This window comes from Alosa alosa, chromosome 13 (genome assembly GCF_017589495.1).
Source record: "Alosa alosa isolate M-15738 ecotype Scorff River chromosome 13, AALO_Geno_1.1, whole genome shotgun sequence".
NCBI classification, from domain to species: domain Eukaryota; kingdom Metazoa; phylum Chordata; class Actinopteri; order Clupeiformes; family Clupeidae; genus Alosa; species Alosa alosa.
This window is the reverse complement of record NC_063201.1, coordinates 11,148,237-11,173,315: the sequence shown is the minus strand read 5'-3', so window position 1 is coordinate 11,173,315 and position 25,079 is coordinate 11,148,237. Positions and strand designations below refer to the sequence as shown.

General features: G+C 42.2%; 3 protein-coding genes across 4 annotated transcripts in view; 2 read left to right on the top strand and 1 right to left on the bottom strand.

Moving 5' to 3' along the window:
* adcy3a (adenylate cyclase 3a) overlaps positions 1-4,156 on the top strand; it is a 38,442-nt gene extending 34,286 nt beyond the window's left edge. Inside the window, exons 18-20 of the mRNA XM_048260155.1 lie at positions 1,296-1,422; positions 1,526-1,650; positions 2,463-4,156. Of these exons, the coding sequence (XP_048116112.1) occupies positions 1,296-1,422; positions 1,526-1,650; positions 2,463-2,645 (435 nt within the window). The 3' untranslated portion in view covers positions 2,646-4,156. The remainder of the gene's footprint in view (positions 1-1,295; positions 1,423-1,525; positions 1,651-2,462) is intronic.
* A 310-nt stretch (positions 4,157-4,466) lies between these two features.
* On the top strand, positions 4,467-14,430 carry wdr26a (WD repeat domain 26a). 2 transcript variants are annotated; one of them, XM_048260157.1, is made up of 14 exons: positions 4,467-5,176; positions 5,981-6,080; positions 6,352-6,408; positions 6,876-7,012; positions 7,609-7,706; positions 8,039-8,195; positions 8,730-8,868; positions 9,186-9,323; positions 9,699-9,818; positions 11,515-11,660; positions 11,762-11,840; positions 12,116-12,245; positions 12,444-12,638; positions 12,811-14,430. In XM_048260157.1, exons 1-14 carry the CDS (start codon positions 4,875-4,877, stop codon positions 12,831-12,833), a joined length of 1,821 nt encoding a protein of 606 aa, XP_048116114.1. In that variant the 5' UTR covers positions 4,467-4,874; the 3' UTR covers positions 12,834-14,430. The 2 variants fall into 2 exon arrangements, with proteins under 2 accessions (XP_048116114.1, XP_048116113.1); XM_048260156.1 differs by having other exon boundaries at positions 9,183-9,323.
* Positions 14,431-18,102: 3,672 nt separating this feature from the next.
* cnih4 (cornichon family AMPA receptor auxiliary protein 4) lies at positions 18,103-22,429 on the bottom strand. Its single transcript, XM_048260041.1, has 5 exons — positions 22,311-22,429; positions 21,743-21,811; positions 21,498-21,610; positions 20,839-20,979; positions 18,103-19,053 (listed from the first exon to the last, which is right to left on the bottom strand). Exons 1-5 carry the CDS (start codon positions 22,377-22,379, stop codon positions 19,026-19,028), a joined length of 420 nt encoding a protein of 139 aa, XP_048115998.1. The 5' UTR covers positions 22,380-22,429; the 3' UTR covers positions 18,103-19,025.
* Positions 22,430-25,079: the final 2,650 nt, after the last annotated feature.

Here is a 25,079-nt window from a genome sequence, read left to right as displayed (position 1 = left end):
TTTCCCAATAATGACCAGCGTTCTATACATTATCCCGCTTATTTTCCCAATAATGACCAGCGTTCTATACATTATCCCGCTTATTTTCCCAATAATGACCAGCGTTCTATACATTATCCCGCTTATTTTCCCAATAATGACCAGCGTTCTATACATTATCCCGCTTATTTTCCCAATAATGACCAGCGTTCTATACATTATCCCGCTTATTTTCCCAATAATGACCAGCGTTCTATACATTATCCCGCTTATTTTCCCAATAATGACCAGCGTTCTATACATTATCCCGCTTATTTTCCCAATAATGACCAGCGTTCTATACATTATCCCGCTTATTTTCCCAATAATGACCAGCGTTCTATACATTATCCCGCTTATTTTCCCAATAATGACCAGCGTTCTATACATTATCCCGCTTATTTTCCCAATAATGACCAGCGTTCTATACATTATCCCGCTTATTTTCCCAATAATGACCAGCGTTCTATACATTATCCCGCTTATTTTCCCAATAATGACCAGCGTTCTATACATTATCCCGCTTATTTTCCCAATAATGACCAGCGTTCTATACATTATCCCGCTTATTTTCCCAATAATGACCAGCGTTCTATACATTATCCCGCTTATTTTCCCAATAATGACCAGCGTTCTATACATTATCCCGCTTATTTTCCCAATAATGACCAGCGTTCTATACATTATCCCGCTTATTTTCCCAATAATGACCAGCGTTCTATACATTATCCCGCTTATTTTCCCAATAATGACCAGCGTTCTATACATTATCCCGCTTATTTTCCCAATAATGACCAGTGTTCTAAGAAATATTTGATTCAAGTTCAGCGTGTGCTGTTCGAACTATTTGTTTCTTTTACCAAAAGCCGCACGATGAAAGCGAACAAAATAGGTTATAGCCTAGGCTATATAGCAGGCTAAAGAGTCATATCATTAGAGTTTATTGTTTGGTTTGGCAAGTAACGATGTAATAAAAGCGGGATAATGTATATAGAGGCATGGTCATTGTGGAAAATAAGTCCCTTCAGAGTAGGAACAAGACCCTCCGTAAGCGTGGGGTCAGAGTTCGCCCTATGGGACATATTTTCCCAATAATGACCGGGCGTTCTATACATTATCCCGCTTATTTTCCCAATAATGACCAGCGTTCTATACATTATCCCTTACGTAAAAATGATTCGGAATTCAGCAGTAGAGGACCCTGGCTGTCATGATGGTGGTGGTGATGAAGGTGGTGATGAAGGTGATGATGACCATGATGATGATTTTCTGTGCAGAAGGAGGAGCTCACAGACAGAGAACGCTGGCAACACCTGGCAGATCTGGCTGACTTTGCCTTGGCTATGAAGGTCACACTCATGAACATCAACTACCAGTCCTTCAACAACTTCATGCTCAGAATCGGTGACTGCCCCTCCACACACACACACACACCTACACTGCTAAGATCTCATTTGTATGGTCTTTACAGTATTGTGTAACCGCCTGGCTGTGTTTCTCTGTGCAGGGCTTAATAAAGGGGGAGTGCTAGCAGGCGTTATTGGGGCGCGCAAGCCTCACTACGACATCTGGGGGAACACTGTGAACGTGGCCAGCCGCATGGAGTCGACGGGAGTCATGGGGAACATACAGGTAACAGGCTTACATGATGACCTCTCTAAGGGATTCTTAGTGGCCCAAAAGAAGGAAAACTAATGCACAGCAACGCCAGTTAATGCACTGACATACACAGCCATATCAGTGTGTTTTTTAAGTTAAGTCTAGCTTAGAGGTGAAATATCTAAAAGGCAAATTCCAATTCCAAAGGTTGACTTAAAGCTGCATCTTACAGCTTATTCTAACTGCATGCCAGCGTCCGACGGTGGCGTAGCGCTGAGTGCTCTCTGTCCACACCGAAGCCATTAAACATGCTGTTCTATTGCATCATGTCTCAAAATTGAAATGGGGCGTCTGACAAAAGTTCTACTCAAAACATTGCGCCACATCGCACTGGACAGTGTCCAGTTACGATATTCCAGTTGAAAGCAATGTAATCAAGCTGATTTTGTCGCTAACACTCGCTCACATCTCTTGTAGTTAGGATACTGTGTTACAGGACAGATGACACTGTTGTTCTTTTATGCCTTTTTTATTTGTATTTATTCTGTTAGTAGGATATGAGCATTGACATTTTATGGCTTTATAGTCGTTATAATCAAACAATGTTAGCATACATGTCACAAAAAGCTTTTTGTGACATGTATGCTAACATTGTTTGATTATCCATCATGTGCTAATCATGCATTAACTATTTAGGTCCTTAATGTCTGGGTTTGGGGGTGTGTGGGGGGCAATCTGGTTAAATGGTATTGGCAATGGTATTATATGGGATATTATGCTGTTGGATTATGCACTGTTGTTGTTGGTGTGCCACTCTAATGCATGTGTGCCTCTACTGCCCCCAGGTGGTGGAAGACTGTTACATCATATTGAAGGAGTATGGCTTCCGGTTTGTCAGGAGGGGGCCCATTTTTGTGAAGGGGAAGGGAGAGCTTCTCACCTACTTCCTCAAGGGACGGGAAAAACAGGGTTCCTTCATCAATGGCTCCTCTGTAACACTGCCACATCAAGTGGTGGACAGCTCATGACCCACTCGTGTACACCCAAACACACACACACACACATGCACAGACACATACAAATGCACACTACCCTACCAACATTTATTAAACAGTACAGTTGGGGCACTGCTGACATTCCATCTCATAGGTTATGTATATAAACATGCAGGTGGACTAATTAACATATACACGTGGAAGGAATATGAGAGAATCCTCTAAGAATCTGTCAGACAGTGCAGTCAGTCACTGGCTAATGTAGCGAGACTACTGATAAAAAAAACACAGCTTATACATTTCCCAGTTACTTGCTAGTCTCAACTCAAAACCACACTTGCATAACATGTTTGCCACAGTTTTGTACATACACATCACTTGATTTCTTTTTCATGAATTAATATATGAAATGCACACTACAACACAAAACACTCTGCTTTTACAAGTAACACTTGAAGCCTCACATCTACTGATTGATGAATTAAATGCCTACCTGTCATTCATTTGGGGTACTACCCCAGAGGGGATCCACTGACGGAAAAAAAATGTTTTTTAGGATTTGCTTTGAAAATGGGAAGTTGTTGAAAACCCTGATGAGAATTTTTCACTGACCGCTTGATCTGCCTGGAGTGGACCTGTGTGTGCCTGTGTGTGTGTGTGTGTGTGTGTGTGTGTGTGTGTGTGTGTGATGTAGATACATGCATGGAGATGTGTCTGCTCCAAACCACTCTCTCTCTCTCTCCCTCTCTCTCCACCTGTATAATGTACTACACCCTTTACTCTAATTCCAATTCTGGAACTCCATGTCATGTTCCAGGTGTGCCAAACTAAAAGCATTATGTGTTTACAGAATGGTAATGTGTGTGTGTGTGCGTGTGTGTGTGTGTGTGTGTGTGTGTGTGTGTGCGTGCGTGCATAAGAGTATTTATGGGCAGTATGTTAGCCATATGCCAGAGGCGTGCAGTAATATTGACGTTTGTATCTCTTAGTTCTGACTAGGCTCCCCTCAGTCCAGCCCAAACTGCTGAATGAATGTGCAATAGTTTATTCTTTTACGCCATCTTCTTCCCTTCTACGCCCTGCCTTCTTAATTATATCCCCTCTAAGCCCTATTTTTATATTATAGATGTGTGTGACCCTTCAACTTGAAAATGTTGTAGGCCCTATCAGAGAGTATATACATTCAAATGCAGATGAGATTACTGTTGAATGGGCCGTTTAATTTATTACTGGGATGAGTGTTTGTTAACAGACAGATCGCGTTAATAGAAGTCTAAACAATGAAATGGCATATGAAGGTATAGCATTGGCCAAAGTTTTTGTTTTTCTGGGTCAATGCAGAACTTTGTTTGTTTGTCATTTGTTTTTCGTTTGTTTGTTTTCTTTCTTTCTTTTGTATTTTTAAAGACCCTCTGTCAAAATAAATGGCACTTTGAGTGATCTGTTAACAACCCTATGTGTTTCCATTGGTTTGCAATCCTTTGTCATTCATTTGAATTAATTGTACTCTAAGGTTCATTGAATTAAACAAAATAATATGAGTATACTGGTCTTTCTTTTTTTATTTGATAGGTGAGGGCAATCTTTCAAGACTATTATTTATTCGTTTAACTCTAAAATATGCACCTGTGGATGAGGTTTTAGTTTGTCCCTCCATGGATGAGGTTTTAGTGTTGGGTTGAAAGAAATAAATGTAGGCCTACAAAAGTATAGGCTACAGCACCAGGTAGCTGCTTAATATTATCCATCCATGAAATTATCAGACGAAAACTACCTATCAACTTATCGACAAACTGCTAAAGGCGTTTCATAACCCGGACGCAAGGTGGTGTAGGAATATCCGGTGACGTCACTGCAGGCTACCATAATGGGGTTGCAGCTGTTCAGGGAGCAACAATAACAAGATCGGCGAGCTTCAGTGCAAACACACTTCAGTAGAAACCCCCTTACGAGCAAGATTTCTGTGGCTTCGCCATACCATTGAACACCCCGAACCACAGCCTTCTTGTTGCAGAGGTTCCCGGCAAGATAACTCTGGCCTCCGCTTCCTCCTCTTCCGACTCGGAAACCGGCGGAGCTTCGCCGCCCCCGCGGAAGAAACACCGTTTATCGGTGGCGGAGGGAGCAGGAGAGACTGGGGATCCAAGTCGGACAGCGGGCCTCTCTGCGGTTGTTGTGGAAGTCTCTACTTTTTCGCCCAATCCCTCCGTGTCTGCCATCTGCTTTAACCCATACACTATCACGAACAACAGTATAAGTAACATGCAGGCAAACGGGGCAGGACAGGGACAAGACTCGGAGCTGTCCTGCCTAAATAATACCCAAAACGGAGACTCGACGTCCACTGGGGGAGCGCACTCAAACGGCCTTATAGCCACAACAAATAATGGAAATGCAGTTAGTACTAACAACGGCATCGTTTCCACGGGGAATTCAGACGCTTCTAATGCCTCAACCTCTAACTCAGAGCAAGGCTCTTCGATGAAAAAGAAGAAGCGTCTTTCGCAGTCAGAGGAAGATGTCATCCGACTCATAGGTCAACATCTACACGATTTAGGGCTGAAGTAAGTAGTCAGCTAAGTTAGCTAGCTACCTGCTAAACCGTGTCCTTCAAGTGAAAGGCGTCAAGATCTAATCGCACCATCAACAAAAATGCTTTATTTTCCACTCTATATTCCTAGGAATAATGTTAAGAGAATGTCATGAAGTGACACTGTGTTTACGCTAAACAAACATGGTGACGGGATCCGCAGCAGAAGACATAGGGGTCCATTTTGCAAAATGCAGTAGTGGTTGCTCACCAGCTAATAATATTGCCCTGCATTGCAAAATAACTCTAGCAAAAAGCTTTGTGCCACCTATATCGCCAATGTTATTCTATTTTTAAAGCATTTATTCTGTATTTCCGAAATGACAAACAAACAACAGATATTGACAGTTGAACAATAAGCAGCGGTAGTGTTTGTCTGAGTCTGACAGCCTAGAAGGCACAGTAATCAGCCAGTCATGTGAAATCGATCTGTTGTGTTTCTCGAAGCTCTGTTTTTGTCATGGTGGAAAATGGATTTGTGATACAACCCGACTGAGTGAAAACAACAATTAATATCGCGCCTGTTACATTCTTTCTCTTAAATTTTTCCCATCGCAAAAGTAAAAAAAAATCTGTAGCCTAGTAAGACCATTTATTTTGTAGCTTTTTAAACAGTTATAGTTGCCTTTTGTCTAATGCTCACCTTTAGAGTGTAGTGATTTCTGATATTTTGATTCTAATGTTATTTTCAGGTATCAACATCAATATTATCCTGACTGAACTTTTACTGAATTGAATTATTTATATCTGATCTACTGTTTTCTCTCTTACTCTGTAGTCAGACGGTGGATCTGCTCATGCAAGAGTCTGGTTGCAGGCTAGAGCATCCAGCTGCCACTAAATTCCGCAGTCATGTCATGGAGGGGGAGTGGGACAAGGTAAGGACAAGGCACTTGTCCAATGGCCAGGGGCAAACATCATATGTCTGACCGCTGGGTTTGTATCCAGGTGTCCACTGGACTTTAAACAGTTTAAAGGTGTTACATTTGGTCCCCCAGACGGTTGTTCCACCATATCTATATCTTGTTTATTGGTGAAAGTTAAATGTTTTACCCTAATGTGAACTATCTCTGTCTGCCTTAAGCAACTATCTGCTGGAAAGTAACAAAGCAGTGACCAATATGTGTGTTTTATTTTCTCTCAACACAGGCTGAAAGTGACCTCAATGAGCTCAAAGCACTGATGCGCTCTCCTGGTGCTGTTGTGGTAAGGCCCTGTCCGGAACTTTATTTTGAAGAAATCTGCTGTCTCAGATTCCACGTCCAACCTGAAATCCACCAAATTGGACTCTGCAAACGTCACTCTAAACAGCTGTTGGAGTTTTTATGTCCTCTTAAACAGATAATTAGTTAGTTCATATGGTCCTTGTGCACGTAAACAGGTTATTATTTTATATGGAGGAAAGAAAGTTAGTGTGTTGGAAGGTTCTTGTAATTCCCACCTTTTGAGTGTCATGAGTTATGAAATGTTATTTCCAGGAATCAACATCAATATTATGGCTCTGCCACAGTGGTCAGAGAGTTATGCCAGAGTGTGTTATTTTTATGTTGTTTTATGACCAGATCTCAGTTCTACTACTATCTGTTGTGATACGGTGCTGTTGTAATACGGTGCTTTCTTTCTCTGGGCCTAATGCATCATCTCTCTGTGGTTCTCTGTGGTTCCTGCCTTAGCGGATGAAGTTCCTGCTGCTGCAGCAGAAATACCTGGAGTATCTTGAGGATGGGAAGGTTCTGGAGGCGCTACAGGTGCTCAGGGCTGAACTCACCCCACTCAAGTACAACACGGAGAGGATTCATGTTCTCAGCGGGTACATAGTGTACACACACACACACACCCTGCTGCCATGAATAGGTTTCACGTTGTTTAGTATGTGACTCACACACACAGCTCCTTCTGAAAAATAGCGCAAGCACTGTTGGCAGTGGGGCTCTGAGCCCAAACCCAGTCTTATGCAAACAGCTGATTTCCTTGTCTAGTGTGCATGTGTCTTCTTGTGTCTGTGAAACAGGTGCAGGTGGTTTTTTGTTTGCTTTTGTATCAAACAGATGGGAAGATATGCTGAATATTTGCCTAAATGGGATAGCATGATGTGTGTGTGTCTGTGTGTGATTAAAAACAGATTCAGATATGTCTGTGTTAATCATGATTAACCCTCAACTGAGTCAATATGTGTCATGCAAAACAAAAACATAATTTGTAATGAATATATTAGAAATGCGCATATATTTATTTAATTACTGTTGTTTAATCAGAAATATGTAACAGAGACATTTCTTAGATAGACAGTCAAAAATTGGGGCATCCTAAAAAGCAAAGCAGGCCAACGGTCCTGGCTCAGTATCCATGCCAAGCCTGTGATGTTTCCTAAATATGTCTGAGTCTGTGGTGTGCGTCCTCTTGCAGGTATCTTATGTGCAGCCACGCAGAAGACCTGCGAGCCAAGGCCGAGTGGGAAGGCAAGGGGACCGCTTCTCGCACAAAACTACTGGACAAGCTACAGAGTGAGCGCACACACACACACACACACACACACACACACACACACAGAGCAACAGCAACAGAGAAACACCTTTTGTCTTTCTTTTATCAGCTGAATCTATACAGGACTCTTTCTGACACTGATACACAAACATATCAATATCAATTCTGTCAGTTCGACCTTCAGAAAAATGTTTTCCTATCTGGCCTACTGATCTGGCAACTTTGATTGCTGTTCTCATTTTTATTGCAATGTGCAATCTATGCTTATGAGTTCTGCCTGTAGTGTATTTATATTTGTTTTCTCAACCCCGTATTTCTCTCTCCCCCCCCCCCACCCACCCACCCTCTGTAGCATACCTGCCCCCATCGGTGATGTTGCCCCCACGGCGGCTGCAGACTCTGCTGCGCCAGGCGGTGGAGCTGCAGAGGGAGCGCTGCCTCTACCACAACACCAAGTTGGACAGCAGCCTGGGCTCCGTCTCCCTGCTCCTCGACCATGTCTGTAGCAGGTACACACGCGCACACACACACACACACACACACACACACAAACTGCTTTCTGTCTGTCTGTCTGTCTATTTCTGTCTGTCTGTCTGTCAGAGTGGGTCTGTTTGTCTATTAACCTGCTGTTTCTGTTTGAGTGTCTGTGTATGTTTTATTCTTTCTATTCTATTCCACACTGTGTGTGTGTGTGTGTGTGTGTGTGTGTGTGTGTGTTTCTGTCTTTCTCTCTATCCCCATCTCTTCTTCTCTCTTTGTTGGTACAGTATGTGTGTATGAGAGAAAGAATGTGTGTGTGTGACTCTTTTCTCTCTCTCTCTCTCTCTCTCTCTCTCTCTCTCTCTCTCTCTCTGTCCTTCTCTCCCCCCACTGTCCCCATTCTTTCTACCAAGGCACTGACATCCTATTTATAATGTAGTTTGTTATGATGTGATCCTCTAATGCATTAGTCAGACACTGGCGAATGCAGCAACTGTGCAGCAACAAGCCTTCCAGATGGACCCACTTGCCCGTGTGTGTGTGTGTGTGTGTGTGTTCTCCAGGAAACAGTTTCCATGCTACACCCAGCAGATACTCACAGAACACTGTAATGAGGTGTGGTTCTGCAAGTTCTCCAATGACGGCACCAAACTGGCCACCGGCTCCAAAGACACCACTGTCATCGTGTGGCAGGTCGACGCAGTGAGTGCTGCTTGTTGTTGTTGTTGTTGTTGTGCTCTCTCTCCCTTTCTTTGTTTTTTTTTGTTTACCTGTGAGGAAGGGAATAAAAAGCAAGGCTGTTGAAATAAAACCCCTCAAAATAAACTACAATAGAGGAAACCAGGGGCTTCAGGGGAAAAGCAGAGCAGTTTTAACTATATTGTATTATATTTCTTGAGTAGTCTGTGGTGAATTTAATACTTCACAACTACTGTATGGATTAGTTGTTGCGGCTCTAATAGAGTGAAGCCAGCGCTTGTTTGCTCGTCTCTGCTGACGGCCTTTGTGCTTGTCAGAAGACGCAGCAGCTGAAGCAGCTGAAGACCCTGGAGGGCCACGCCTACGGGGTGTCCTACCTGGCATGGAGCCCCGACGACACCTACCTGATCGCCTGCGGCCCCGACGACTGCTCCGAGCTCTGGCTATGGAATGTGCAGGTAGGGAAATAAAAACAGGTGCATCTGTGCATGTAAGAGAGTGTGAGTGTGTGGGGGGCATATGTGCTAATGCCTTGCTTGTATCGTATATAGGTCGGTATTGTTTACAGACAGTGGAGGCGGTTTTGACATCTAAAAGTGGTGTTCACACAAAACACATGTAACGGTAACTGTGACGGTAACCACACAGCACAGCAATTAGAACATTGCTTCATTGGTTTATGTAACAGAGCTGTCACACAGCTAACACACAGCCGCTAGACTGAATGTCCTAAGAGTGTGATAAATAGTTGTGGAATCTTAGATGCCAGTCTGCATTCCACCCAGCAAGCCCCTCACTCATTCCCAACTCCGCCCTCAACCCCCGTTTTGCAGACAGGGGAGCTGCGGACGAAGATGACCCAGTCCCACGAGGACAGCCTGACCAGCGTGGCCTGGAACCCTGACGGCAAGCGCTTCGTCACCGGTGGCCAGAGGGGACAGTTCTACCAGTGTGTGAGTAGAACTATGCACGCAGGACACTGCAGCAAGGGCACAGACAGCCACCAGGCAGTAGACATACTGTTTGCATCTATAACTCAGTAGAATGTCTGTGTACATCCGTAAGCAGTTATATCTTTGGTAAGTGAAGTTACTATCATGGTAAGATCATGACAGTAATTTCATACATAGTTTGCTGGTGAGATAGTGGGCTGAATAACTGATGTTTACTTGGTTAATTAAGCCAATATCCATGGGAGATTTCTAATTAAACCAGTATGGATTGGTCATTTCTCATAACATATGTGATGTGTTGTTTTCGTTAATTTATTGGTTGCTTTTGTGGACTAGAGAAGGGCATATCTAGATCTGGTGGTCTTATCTGTTTCATCGGGCCTTTGGTTCATTTGTATGATGTATTATGAATGGCTAAATTACTCAAACAGGACTTGGCCAGGAACCTGTGTGTGTTTGTGTGTGAGAAAGGCCTGAATGGAAAATGATTTATGTCATGGAGATGTGCAAATTCAGTGACCGCATGTGTGTGTGTGTGTGTGTGTGTGTGTGTGTGTGTGTGTGCGTGCATGTAGGTGTTAGTGAGTAGAATCTGGATGTGTGTATTCGGTGTCTGTGCTATAATAGTCGTATTTCCATCAGAAGAACTCGGGGGTAGTTTTACGGGGTCTCGGCTGTTTTTTGCCTGTCTCCATCGCTGAAACGGGGCTGTAAAAAGTACCTACCTCAGGGTACCTACTTCAGGACGGCCCCAAAAAACTCCTGCAGTGGTGTGAGATGTAAACAAGGCGTGAACGAGGCATGAGTATGAGTGGAAGATGAACACTTTTTTTTTTTTTTAACCCAGCAAGGTAGACGTTACAGCTAAATTAATTATAGGCTAGGCTACATTAGCTTGTTGAGTTGAGGTACACTGAATGAACAAATTAATGTCAGCTAAAAAATAGGCCTTAAGTAAGCAGAATTTTGATTGTGTGTTATAAGTTACAAATGAAACCAACATAATGCAACATTTAATTTGAAACAGCTATTCATAGGTGGGTCATTCTGTGTCAAATCAGACAAAATCCAGGATAATGGTTGCTGCACCGTCACAGATTTTACTCAAAGACATAGGAGACATAGGATTTGAACAGAAATATTTGACAGGCCTTGGTTTTTGGACCCATTCTTAATATAGACACGGTCTGAACAAAATCTGAGACGGTGCAGATATAACCTCATCTGATTTGACACAAAATGACCCAGGTAGGCTATGGTGTCTACTGACTTCAGTTCACTCCATTTGAAGGTATTTGCATGTAAAATCGCAGAATAGACGAGCTGTTGCACAAATGTTTAAAACCAGCACAGACATTTTACCCTCCAAGCTGGATCATTTAGGCAGTAAGAATGTTTAGGTTACTGTCACTTAGCACGGAAGCAAAATGCTGATAAAGGATTTAGCAAAGTTGTATGGGGAGTATTTGCTGCAGCTGCTATGCTGCAATGTTAATCCTATTAGTGTAGTGATTGCGGAGCAAAGGCTGTAGGACTGAGTAGCAGGACATTCCTTTACCTGTCCCCTTTACTTGGGTAGAGGGCCGAGAACTTCTTAATGAAAACTCTCCGTGTGTGTGTGTGTGTGTGTGTGTGTGTGTGTGTGTGTGTGTGTGTGTGTGTGTGTGTGTGTGTGTGTGTGTGTGTGTGTGATTAGGACCTGGATGGCAATCTGCTGGACTCATGGGAAGGCGTGCGTGTCCAGTGTCTCTGGTGCTTGGGTGATGGACGCTCCGTGCTGGCCTCCGACACGCATCAACGTATCCGTGGTTATAACTTCGAGGACCTCACTGACCGGAACATGTGAGTGTGTGCGAGTATGGTTGCCATGGCACCCCATCTGTAGAACCCTGCAGGAATGCGTGTGTGAGGTGATGCTTTGTCTGTGTGCTTTGTCCATTCAGAGTGCAAGAGGACCACCCCATAATGTCCTTCACTGTATCAAAGAACGGACGCTTGGCTCTTCTAAACGTAGCGACTCAGGTAGGTGCTGTATTGTAGCCAAGCTGACATGCAGACAGACTGACTTGGGAAAGCCAAGTTCAGCCCTCGAATGAAATTATCCATCAGATTTGCTTTAGTTCGTGGTCAAAAGACAGTCATTTAGATGACTGATCATTGACGTACTTGAATTTTATAGAATGTGCAGTTGAAAGTTTAGTAATTGTGTGTGCGTGTGTGTGCGCGTGTGTGTGTGTGTGTGTGTGCGTGTGTGTGTGTGTGCGTGTGTGTGCGTGTGTGTGTGTGTGTGTGTGTAGGGTGTGCATCTCTGGGACCTGCAAGACCGTGTGTTGGTGAGGAAGTACCAGGGAGTGACTCAGGGCTTCTACACCATACACTCCTGCTTTGGAGGACACAATGAGGACTTCATCGCCAGCGGCAGTGAAGGTAGACACACACACACACAAACCCGCACGCACGCACACACACACACACACACACACACACACAGCCCCACACACAGCCCCACACACACTCATTCTTTCTCACACTCAGACATTCATATCCATGTGTGTACTTGAAAGTTTTAACGTGTGTGTGTGTGTGTGTGTGTGTGTGTGTGTGTGTGTGTGTGTGTGTGTGCAGACCACAAAGTGTACATATGGCACAAGCGCAGTGAGCTGCCCATTGCGGAGCTGACTGGACACACACGCACAGTCAACTGTGTGAGCTGGAACCCTGCGTTGCCAGGCCTCATGGCCAGCGCCTCCGACGACGGCACCGTCCGAATCTGGGGGCCCGCGCCCTTCCTGGACCCGCAGGACTCTGAGGGCCTGAACGGTACGCATCACTTCCGGTCTGACTTTGGTCCACAAATAGTTGAATTGTGTTATCAATAGTGTTTTATAATGTAGTGATCTGAAGTGACAAAATCTCTCTCTCTCTCTTTCTCTCTGTCTCTCTCTCTCTTTCTCTCTGTCTCTCTTTTTCTCTCACTCTCTCTATTCTCCAGAATGCTGTAGCATGGACAGCTGATGGTGACCCTAAAACAGAAGACCTGTCGTGTTAAAACCTACAAACAATGTTAACGCACACTATAGACTAATAGAAGCATTGAATCAAGACTGATGCGAAGAAGTAGAAGAAGATGATGATGATGATGATTATAATGAAGATGGAGAAAAATGCAGCCATGAGTTTCAGGCGTTCCTCTGACAGGTTGCCGTCTTGGCCCGTCGGGAGGATGGACGTCCAATGGAACAGCTGGACGAATCACTTGAATGGAACAACCCCCCAGAGGCCCGCTATGATTGGTCGATCCGGGGTCGACGAATCAGTCGATCCCCCCAATGGCGATAAGAGTATCTACACAACATCTTGGGCCTCACCCCCTCCCCCCTCCCCCACCCCCGCCTGCCAACTGCACTTGAACTAGGCCACCGCAGTTTATTTATTGCTCATTATTTATTATAATTGGATGGCTCTGGATCGGAGGGATCCAGCCTTGAGTGGCTGTGGTGGTCGCACAAAATAACCTACTGTGTTAAACACACTTTTTTTTTCCTTTTTTTTTTTTCTGGCAGCGAGCTGAAGCGCTGTCTTAGCGGCTCCGCTCAAACTCTCGGATGCGCTTTGCTGCCTCCGTTTTTTTCCCCCTTCTCTGCAGGCGTGTTGGGGTGGGAGACAAGAAGAGGGGCTCGTGGGTAGCCACTGAGAAAGGCATTGTGGGATACAATTGTGGGTGGTGGGCTAGGTCGCTTCAGGGTTGGGGGGGTGTCGCAATGGGTGTAGGAAAACAGCTTTCATATCTACATATTTCCACATGAACTCCTAGCCCGTTCAGCCTGTGTTTTTGTGGATGCGCGTGTGTGTGTGTGTGTGTCTGTCTGTCTGTCTGTCTCTATGTGTGTCTGTGTGTGTCTGTGAGTGTGTGTGTGAGAGAGACAATTGAGGTAAATGATGCTTTCACCAGCAGAAGATAATGATGTCGTTATTTACTTTCATAATTTTCATTTTTTAATCTGTGAAGCCGATTTTAATCAGTAAGAATCACAGGCCCTTTTTTTTAACTGTCCGAGTGTCAAACACAACAAAGGAAACCAGAAAAGTGTGTGTGACCTGAGACCTGAACAACTTCTGTTGCCGTGGGGTCCTTTGGCATTGGCTAGACTGACGCATGCTGTCCAGTAAAGAGCAGCTTCTTTTGGCTGTGGGCGGACGCAAACACAGACCTTTCCTTTCCAGCCTCGGCATCTGAGGCACCAAGGAGCCCAACGTATCTGAGGCCAGTCCACCACTGAGGCCATTTTGAGGCGTTTCAGTGCTCCACACACACACACACACACACACACACACACACACACACACACACACACGCTTGCTCACACATTAGCAGTGCACACACACTAGCAGCAGTGGCAATACAAACGGCCAGATTGTTCCTCCTGGGAGGTCACGGGCAGGCCATGTGTAAATGCCTGTGGTCTCTGGGAGCGGGGAGGCCCCCGGTGCAGTGCTTTTGCCTTGTGGAGTAGCTCAGGAGAAGGCAGCCAGAGAGAGTCACAGAGGGACAGAAGAGCGACTGGGAATGGTGGATAGGATGGGGTGATGTGAGGTGGGGTGGGGTGGGGGGATGTCAGGGTGGATGGGGTGGGGTAATGTGTTTCGTCCTTAATGAATGTACCAGGTGAACAGAGGGTCAGGCTGACACCTGAAACGGGTCCGATTGGGGAAACCAAACCAAACCCTTGTACAGAACCACCTGCTCAACAGTAGGCCCCTTATCTCTCACGCTGCGCCTCTCGTTGGGGCGTCTTTTCAACGTGCTTTCCAACCTTTTTTTGAAGGGGACCTCTCTTTCTGATCATCACTCCGCTCGGCGGTCCAGTCCTGTATTCTCTCCTCTCTGGTGTTTTCTTTCTGGCCTAGCCCCAGTGATATTTTTTTATTATTATTAATCTCTTTCCTTTGGGGCTTGTCGTTACAGCTCACCTGTCCCGCAGGACAACTGCATTTTTTCTGTTTTTCTTAACATTTTGATTTATTTTTCTTTGTTACTTTGTTTCTGATGATGTTTATGATGATTATAATTATTATTATTGTTGTTGCTTCTGTTTTATCTCCCAGTGTAATCATATGGAAGTATATATCAGCAGTTTGCTACAAAGCTATTTTATTTTCCATCTGTGGCTTTTATTTGTACAGTTCATCTTTTCTGTCTGTATAAAGACTATTTGTACACACAGCTGTACTTTATGATTATGGATATTTACTAAATGTATCAGAATGGCAGTACAGCAAAAGAAGCATTGCCTGATACAGTATGCTTTGTAATATGTGCTATATATCGGTATATGTTATGGCATGTATTATTGGACTGGCTGAGAATAGCAGAATAGTCATTTTTACTCCTAATGTTACCAGCCTTACCTACAGCAGGTGAGTTCCTCCCTACAGGTAGAACCCAGCCCTCACCAGCCAAACCTGTCCTGTTACCAAGGAGCGGCTCTTGCACACAACACACTTACAAACGTACACACACGCACACACACACATTTGTGCATGGTCTGTGTGTGCGTATCTGTTTGTTCACATACATACACACACATTCTCACTCTTCATTCACCTCAGTGCAGTTGAAACACTGAAACGATCACAATAATGTGATGCTTTAAGTTCTGCTTATGCAAGATTTCTTCCTTCTTGATTTCTTCCTTTTTCGTTATTGAAAAAAAAAAAAACACTTTAGTTGGAGACTAGTGTTTTTCTTTGCTTCTTTTTTCTTGCTCTCCCTCTTTCTCTGCCTCCCCCTGCCCCAAAAGCTTGGCAGCCAACGCCAGAAGCCAGCCAGAATCCCAGGATATACGTTGCCAGGTAGTGAATGTGGGGCGTATAGCTGCAGATTGCAAGGGATCCATTTTTGCATTTAAATGTGTTTAATAAGTGATTGTACTGTTGTGTAATGTTGTGTAGGAGAGGTGTTATGTATGCATATTTTCAATAAAGCATTCAGGGTTTTAAAAAATGGACTGATCAGTGATGAAGTATATATATCTGTATATTTTTGTATGCAACTATTGCGGTATGGACTCCATATTCTGTTCTCAGTAGTCACTGGTCATTTGACCTTAATTAAAAAGAATACCTGCTAACATGCAGTACCCAGGTGAACAAACAAGGTCAACATTTGAATTTGTAGATGTACTGTTTTGCAGGCCAAGTCAGTCACACATGTTTAATGGAAAATGTGACACGCATGGCATGCTTTCTTTGACTAATTCCCAGAAGTATTGTAAGTAGGCCAAGACTGAATTCTCTTGAAATCACTTATTGATTACTGATTTGCATAATCTGTAGAGCAACATTTTCTTGTAAAGTTGCTCTCATAGTAACAACACCGGTACAGGATGGTGTCATTTCGAGGTCTATTCTCCAGTGGTAATTCAGTCCTCTCAGTGACTGAGAACTGCCCAAGTGAAAGGTCCTGACAAAGACAAGGCAAAAAACAAAAAAATAGGACTCAGTCCTAATATCCAAACAATCAGGATTGTCCTGTTAGTCAGGTTCTGGCAAAAGCAATTGCTTGGTGAGGGGACTTCACAGCTTGTTCTGGCTGGCTGGTTACAGTTTTTCTCCATTGTTTACACACAAAAACTGGTACTTGAGACACAATGACCAAAACATGTAACCCATGCACCAACCCCCTGAACCAATTCTGATAAACTACAAGCACAATTCCTGCTTTACACTCAAATTGCAGTTCTAAAACACTTTTTTCACAACACTACACACAATTCTCTGCATGTCGCACAATTTTCATGAAGAAAATCTCGTTTTCACAAGTAACACACTGCCATTCAAATTCTAAAGTCAATTGCCCTACTATGCACACTGACTCACCACATGGGAAAACCCTTTCAGTTTTACAATTAGCAATCAGAGCTTTAGCATAATGCTTGTGATGTGGATGAGGTAACAGAAGAGAGGATGCAGCATAGTTGTTGTATTTTTACTCTAACTATATACAGTAAATTCGTCTGTTTTGTATGTAGGCCACTGTATGTGCAACTTGTGGGATGTACACTGTGCACATTGTTTTTGTGGGGGAAAATAAAATATATTTGTTTCAGTGTATTTGTGTGTTCTGAGTATAAAAACAAAATTTTCAAATATTTTGCAACACACTTATGTATGTACTGTCTGTAGTAAGTGTAACACAGAACAAAAAAGGCCTAAGTCATTATGATGAATGGAGAAGTATTGTTTTACATTGAGCATGTCAGTGTTCAACTGGTTCTTATAAATGTCTATTCATATGATGGTTTGTGTGTGTCATTTGAAAACAAAATTCCATTTTGAGAAGAAATAACATTGTTTTGAATGTAAAGTTTCATTTTGCAGGAGAATTGAGGGGTTTTGCCCGTTGTGTGTGTGTGTGTGTGTTTTTGGATTTGTGTAGAGTTCTGAGAGTATGAGGCATGTTTCAGAAAATGTGTGTAAACAATCGAGAAAAACGGTAATATCCAAACCTCTGGCGTGTTGGAGAACACTATTCTATTCACTAGTCTATTAGTGGGTGTTGGGAGTTAGGAATACTATATTAGTCTATTAGTGTGTGTTGGAGTTAGGAATACTGTGGTTGTAGTTTGACCTAAATAAATCAAACTATAATACTGACTCCACAGCTTCCTGATCCCTTCAAACGTTAACTCGAGCTTTAAAAACATAATCTACCATGCTCCCTAGAAGTAAACTGGTAAAAGTATGTGCATGAAGTTATCTGACATTTTCGAAGAAGTTGGATGATTGTCTTCAAACCCTAAATGGTTTTGTCCAAACCTGGATTCCAGCACAGTGCCTGAGGTTATTAGAGAACAAAAGAAACCATTTGAAATAACCACCCACAGATCTTACTTTTCTTCAAGATCAGCATGTTTTTAGATTTATTTTAAAGAAACACCACTTTCTGAAGAAAAGTAAAAGCACAAATAAAATCTTTCATCAGTAGCACAGCCGTACCCAAGTTTTAAGCTGGTTTAACACACAATAAGACACATGAATCTCTTCCAAATTGAAATACTATTATTGGATCCAAACAAAAACAAAAATAGTTTTCCATGTTTTACATTGTGCCAATCTGGTTCTGCCTACCCCCCTCAGTAAAGTGGTTTTCCCTCCACAAACACTAGTGGACCCTATGAAACCCACTACGACTCTACTAAGACTTTAAGGTTCAGTGCTCAACATGTACCACCAGCCTTCCGTTTGATACAAAAGCCAGAGTAATCACAGATGGTTTGAATGGTTTGACAATAACTCTCTCACACACACACACACACACACACACACACACACACACACACACAGAGCACCTTCAACATCAGCTTCATCAGCTATAGGATAACAGAGCTTTGGATCGACATAGTAACCCATAAGTTTAGTTTAATACACTTCCCCTGCTAAAATGCACAATTAATAGGTCAGTGGGTAGGCCAGCTTCATAGCAAATGCTACAAAAACAAACAAACAAACATACACAAAACCCACAAAGTATATATTCCCAGTTGTTGAACTTTGCTGGCAAGTTGCTAGTTTAATATTTCACGCCCATTTCAAGTCACCAACAACAATCAAAACAAACAAACAAAAGAATATTCCAGCAGTCATAAGCGAAGAGTTGTTTTCCAGCTTGAGGGTAGCTGGGGGCAGCTGAATGTAATGGACAATACTGGCAGCTCCAGAGGGATGGTGTTAGTGTTCTGATTGGCTCGGAGGCGGTGGGTTGGCCAATCAAATGCACCCATGAGTAGATTGTCATTTTGCCACGGCCCTGAGAAGCTGTGGTATGTGTGTATGTGTGTATGTGTGTATGTGTGTGTGTGTGTGTGTGTGTGTGAGGTTGCAGCTTCAGCAACAAGTTAGTGGACTAATAGTAAAACCAACACTGATATGACGCACACATATACACGCACACATTGTCTCTCACACTCTCACACACACACACACACACACACACACACTCAGAAATACATGTCAGGGAGAACACATCTAATTAAGTTGATTGACGCATTCTCTGAGAACAGTAGAAAGGAGAGGAGAGATGGACTGACGGCTACACAGCAGAAATGATGGAGTGCTGATGTCCAGGATGTCAGATGTCGTCAATCTAATACAGCGCAGGGAGGAGAGGTTGTGATTTGGCAAGTTGGGGGTCAAAGGTCATGGGGATCAGTCATTGATCAAGGCCAGGATCATGCTGCAGAGAGTGAGACAGGAGAAAAAATGTTACATGCTAATAACCTCTATACTTAAAAATATCTATATTTAAATGATGATTCACTATTCCCTCAGCTTCAGTCATGTCATGACATGAAAATGGTGGTACTGAAATACACATCCATTTATAATGATTCTATATGAATCTATTTTACAATGAACTTGGAGAAACAATATTAATGGAGCAAAGCAGTACTGGACATTGGACACTGAGGCTAAAACACTGTTTTGTCCGAATCTTCACGGGACACCTATGCACAGATCACATGACCATTCATGCTATTGTCAGCATTACAAAATGCAGAATTGAACTGCACTACAGATACTACCAAAGACGGCACGGCTAGTAAAGCGCACACACCTGCATAGAAACAGTAGCGTAATTACTTGAAAAAATAAGTTAAAAAGTTTCAGTATGGAAATGTGCATGTTCAATCCACTACACTATAAATCAGTTGTGGATCAAGAAGCCTCTACCAAAGTCTTATCTGTCTGCTTTCTAATAATCTTGATCTTTGTCCTCTCATGTTCTGGTTGAGCAACTGAAACTACTTCCTAATGATGATGACATCACATCTTCCTGGTGCCTCCTCCTCTACGTCCAAGTCGTGGCTGAGATTAGGTCTCGTCCAAACCATTCACGCACACGCGCACACACACATGCGCGCGCACACACACACACACACACACACACACACACACACACACACACACACACACACACACACACAGACTGAGACTGTGACTGAGATTAGGTCTCATTCAAACCATTGACACATACAAATTGGCTTGCATACATGTGGTTGTTATGAGGTTGGGGAGTCACTGCCTTTGAGGGACAGATCATCAGAGGGCTGTACCACGAAGCGTAGTAACTGGTTAATCCGGGTAACTTTGGGAGCCCTACTTTAAATGCTTACTCCAAAGTCTAACTAAAGCTTGCTTAATAACTATGGCAAATCTATTTGTAAATGTAATACCATGAGGGTGGGTCAGCTAAAAGCTGTCTCACACCACTTGATGCCGTTAGTTCATACACGAGAACTTTGCTCGTAGACTGACTTTGCACTTTGCCCAACATTTAAATTAGGGTCCTAGGATCCAATTCTTTACAGTATTTTCAATACAAAGTAGCTGTGGCTGTTGTTTTTGTGTCTCTTTCTTTAAAAAAGGCAATATTTCAATTAACCCTGTTGTCAACTCTTTATCTATTTATCCATTTTACCTCTGTGTCACATTTCATCCACTTCATTATTGTTCAAATGTGTACTGCATAGTAATAATTTTGAATATTCGGGGCACCCAACTCTCCTCCCTCTTTCTGTTGAGTTAGTAATTTAAATTTGACTCTGTGTTTTCTATTGTTCCAAATAAAGTTTGCAATCTTTTTATTCCATGTATTAATGTAAGTTTCTGGTAGTGTAAGTGGCTTGAAATAAGAAGAGAATCTGTGGGAGTACCATCATCTTGACTGTTTCCACTCTACTATATCCCATCTGGTATTAGTTTCCACCTATTTAAATCCGGTCTTATCTTTCTTTCCAGAGTACAATAGTTGTTTTTATATAATTCATCCAAGTTTTTTACCCATGTAAATATCTAAATATTTTGATTATTAAACCTCTGTGTCCCATTTCAATTTATAACATTCTTTTAGGGTTTTTTTTATCTGTATTCCAATAGTTAGAGATTCACATTTATATCCTGATATCTATATCTATATTTATTCTATAACCTCTGTTGATATAAATCCTATAAGTCTCACCTGTACAGGTAAATGAAGAAACAAAGCAGGTGGAAGCCCAGCTTGATCATAGCCTCCTTCATGTGAGACTTCAGCTGCCCACGATTGTGAATCTCCGTTGGGTCAAAGACCCCCATGTTGCCCATAGGGACCTTCAGAAACCTGAGACAAACACCGGCAGAAAAAAAAACAAGGAATTCATATGGTTACGGTAGAGGGATCTAAACTGACTGTACATAACAGTGTAATAAACTAGTGACGTAGTTGTAATCTATCATACTCTTCTATGTAAAATGATGGAGCCATTTAAAGAATGAATGAACAAATATGTGAAAAGACTGATTAGTTTTCATGTATTATGCCTACAGAGTATTATGCCTAAATAACTACACAAGATCTCATGAGACTGACAAGCCATTGAATCATTGCAAAAACTAACCATGTTAAATTAGTACAAAAATATAATGTTGTGACTTTACAAGTTATCCGGTCCAATTATCATTTTACAAGTTAAAATATTTGAAATTTCACATAATTGCTATCCGATAAAGATGACATGTTATTGCATATTAGCTCAGCCTTGAAAAATACATCAAAAAGCCATGGTAAATGTCAGTTCTTCATGATACGAGTAGTTTGGGGATTAATTGTTAATAGGTGCATCTAACTTTGACACTCACCTGTAGACATTCCAGGATGCTACTGGCAGGTTAAGTAGGAAAACGAACCAGTGCATGGAGACCAACATGAGCACTGTCGCCAAGGTCTGGCCGACCAGCTCCGGAATGACCCACTGCAGACAAGTTTAATCGGTGGAGAAAAAAAACTGGGTACCATCAGCACATAAATAATCAAATACTTTAAACAGCAAACTAATGAGTATTAGTCATTAGTTCAATAGGCTGGACACTCATTAATAACTTACTTTATTCAACTTCGAGCAACAGGCTCGTGCATTGATGTAGTCGCATTCCAAATCTGAAAGAGTGATGATCTGTCCGTTGAGTTAAGAGTAATGCATTTTGTCAAAAACATGCGACAGTGACATTTAACATTGCTCAACGCTGTCGTCATCGCGGATCATGTAATTTTGTATTACCTTTTCTTGGAACGTTATTAAAAATAGGAATGTTGGGCGTTCGTTTACAACGTCCAGTGACATCCTAGTAGTAGGCATACTAGTAGTAGGCTACACCATTTACGTTTCCTGTGGTTCAATCTTATGTCGAGATGTGACTCGTTAGAGTAGTCTAATCAATCAACAGTATGTTAACAATATGTGTCCACAATGATGTGGAAGTATTCAAAGCCAACAGCACTGCAGCTAGCCAAAGTAATCACGGAAAAGAGCGGCAGTCGGAAAGATCTGACACACCACCAACAATTTAGATTTATGTCAATCACGAAACACGTTCTGTAAAACGGTACATGTTAACTGTTACATGTACACAACGTGTAACGTTAGTAATTTAGATATTTCTCAGAAAGGATACAAAGTAGACCGAAAGGAAGATTAATGCACAGCAGTCGATGAGAGAGAAAATGAACACAGCCGCCTCCATCTTTCAAGTTCCTCTGTATGACCATTTCCGGTATACGTCCACTGCGTGATAATACTCTTCTTGTGTGTGCTGCTACCTAACGACGTGGAGTATGTCGCATTGATTCATCACAGGTAAACACAATAAAGAATGGGAACGTAAATTGGATTATGTATTCTAAATTGTAATTCCTCTGTATGGGGAGTAATCTGGAGCACTCGTAGATCTACGAGTGTTTTCACGACGCTCTTAAGCTACGATGGTTTCGGGAAACAGTCGGCAAATCTTAAGACGTTCGTAAGAGGGACTTTACGACGCTCTTGCTTAAGATGCTTTCGGGGAACTGGGCCCTGTCCTATTTCTCCCCTTCTTTTCATAATAGCCACAGAAATGCTCACTTTGTATTTTTAGTCGTTTGCACAATCGTCTCCAATTCTTTACAGCATTTTCAATACAAAAGCTCTGGCTGTGGTTTTTGTGTCTCTTTCAATTTTCCAATTAACCATGTCAACTCTTTCTCTATGTATTATTTTTATAAGAATTTAACTATTTTTATAAAAATGTCAAATATTGCCCCACTTGACGTTTTAGGATTGCCAGTTGTAATTAGCAAGCTGGCTGACACAACTATTATTATGAAGCATCTGGCCTACACACCAAAAGCTTTGAAGACGATCAAGTCTTTCTCTAAATCCTCTGGCCTGAAATTGAATTTAGCCTACATAAAGTGTGAGTTAATACCTATCTATCAGTGCAATCTAACCGAAGCCTATAACATTCCCATAAAATCTACAGTTAAATACTTAGGTAGCCTATATATATGTCTAGTGATCCAACAGAAAGCGAGAACATGAATGTGTCGAGGATAACCAAGGATTGTCAGGCTAAACTTAATTCATGGTTGCTGAGAGACATTAGCTTACTGGGTCTTTCTAACGAAAATGGAGAGTAGGCTATCTCAAGGTGTATATATCCCGTTTATTCAATAGCTATTTTCAAGAGGTTGGGTAGGGCACTTCATGATGGAAGAAAAGAGTTCACTATGATAAAAGATCAGAAATTATAAGACATCAGAGATGGAGGGTTAGAGGCCATTGATATTGACTCCATAAACGGAACATTAAAAATCAAGTGATTGAAATAATTCTTAAACAAGAGTACCAGCTTCTGGTACCATATCTCCCATGAAATTAAAAAAAATAGGTGGTATGGATATTTTCCTTAAATGTGACTTCTGTATTCAGAATCTGCCCATCAAATTATCCCTCTTCCATCAGCAGGTTGCTTTATACTGGAATATTCTGTACAATCATAATTTTACCCCTCACGACACACCTATCTGGAACAACAGTAGTGTAAGTCATCTTTGTATATCAAGGACTGGCTAGAGAAGGGCATCTGGTCAGTACTGCATTTAATTAATTCTAATGGATGGAATGAACATACCCAAGCTTTTGTTTGAATATGGGTTAACCTGCAACATTGATACATATCAATCTGTATTTGACAGATTTGACAGATTCTGATTCCATATAAGGCCTAATGAGGATTAATTTCAGATCCCAATATTTGTCCTTCCCTACCACAGCTCTTTGTTGGAGGTTGTGCCTTTAAAAAATTTAAATTCTTCAACAAATGTCTTAGAAACTTGTTTCAACCTGTCTTACCCCTTGTTAACATATAGAAATTCCATTTTAAAAGTAATTCCAAAGAATCGTATAGATCCCATAATGCCTAAGGCCAAAGAGCTACATTTCAAAATGTATGGTATATACCCCTCCAACGAATTAATCAAAAGGTGCTTTGGGATTGAAACTGATAATTGTGTGTTTTGTAATAGGCTGGAAACCGCTGAGCACCTGTTTGTCGATTTTTTCTATGCTTCCTCCTTTTACAATTACACCTGATCCTATACATGGATGGATTCCTCATGGATTGTTTTGAGCCATGTTTATTGTACTTTATTGTTTTGAGCCATGTTTATTGTACTCCTGCCATGCAAATTATGCACTGTGCGTATAAACCAAGAGCTGCATGGAAGGGGACACCAATATTTTTCATAAATAGTATGAATAGGAGTAGTTTTAAGATTTCAACAGCCAGTCAAACACCCTCTCTCCAACAGCCAAACAGCCCTATCTTCAACAGCCAGTCAAGACAGTCCTCTCTTGTCAAGGCTCTTGTACCAACGCTGGCTGGAAGTGGAGGCCTTGCTTGTTTAGAGGCATGTTGCTTCCCACCATGGAATCAGGAGTACTGAGTATGAACACAGACAGAAGATGAACAGCTAGAGGAGTATGAGGAGAAGTTGGTTGAATTTGTACAGATTTATTGGACTACTATTAAGGACTGCACCATGAATCAGAGCTGTCTCTCTGACCTTCACTCCACACCCTTTTTGCATGCTTGTTCAGACGCATTATTGAACTGCTGGCATGAAAACACAGGTGTGAGTGTGACCAATCTGATGATAAAATCCAAACTCTTTGGAAACGGCACGTTCAGAACACAAGTAGTTCACTCCCTGTTAAGTCTACAGAACACAAACACACGCATGCACACGCACATGCACATGCACACACACACGCACAGGCACACACACACACACACACACACAATGGGCGTGAGCAAACCTAGACAAAGACCCTTGTCAGAACCTTGTCAAGGTGCAGTTCACAGACAGGCACCTGGGGTGATTGTGTCATGGCTAAGTTTTGGGGC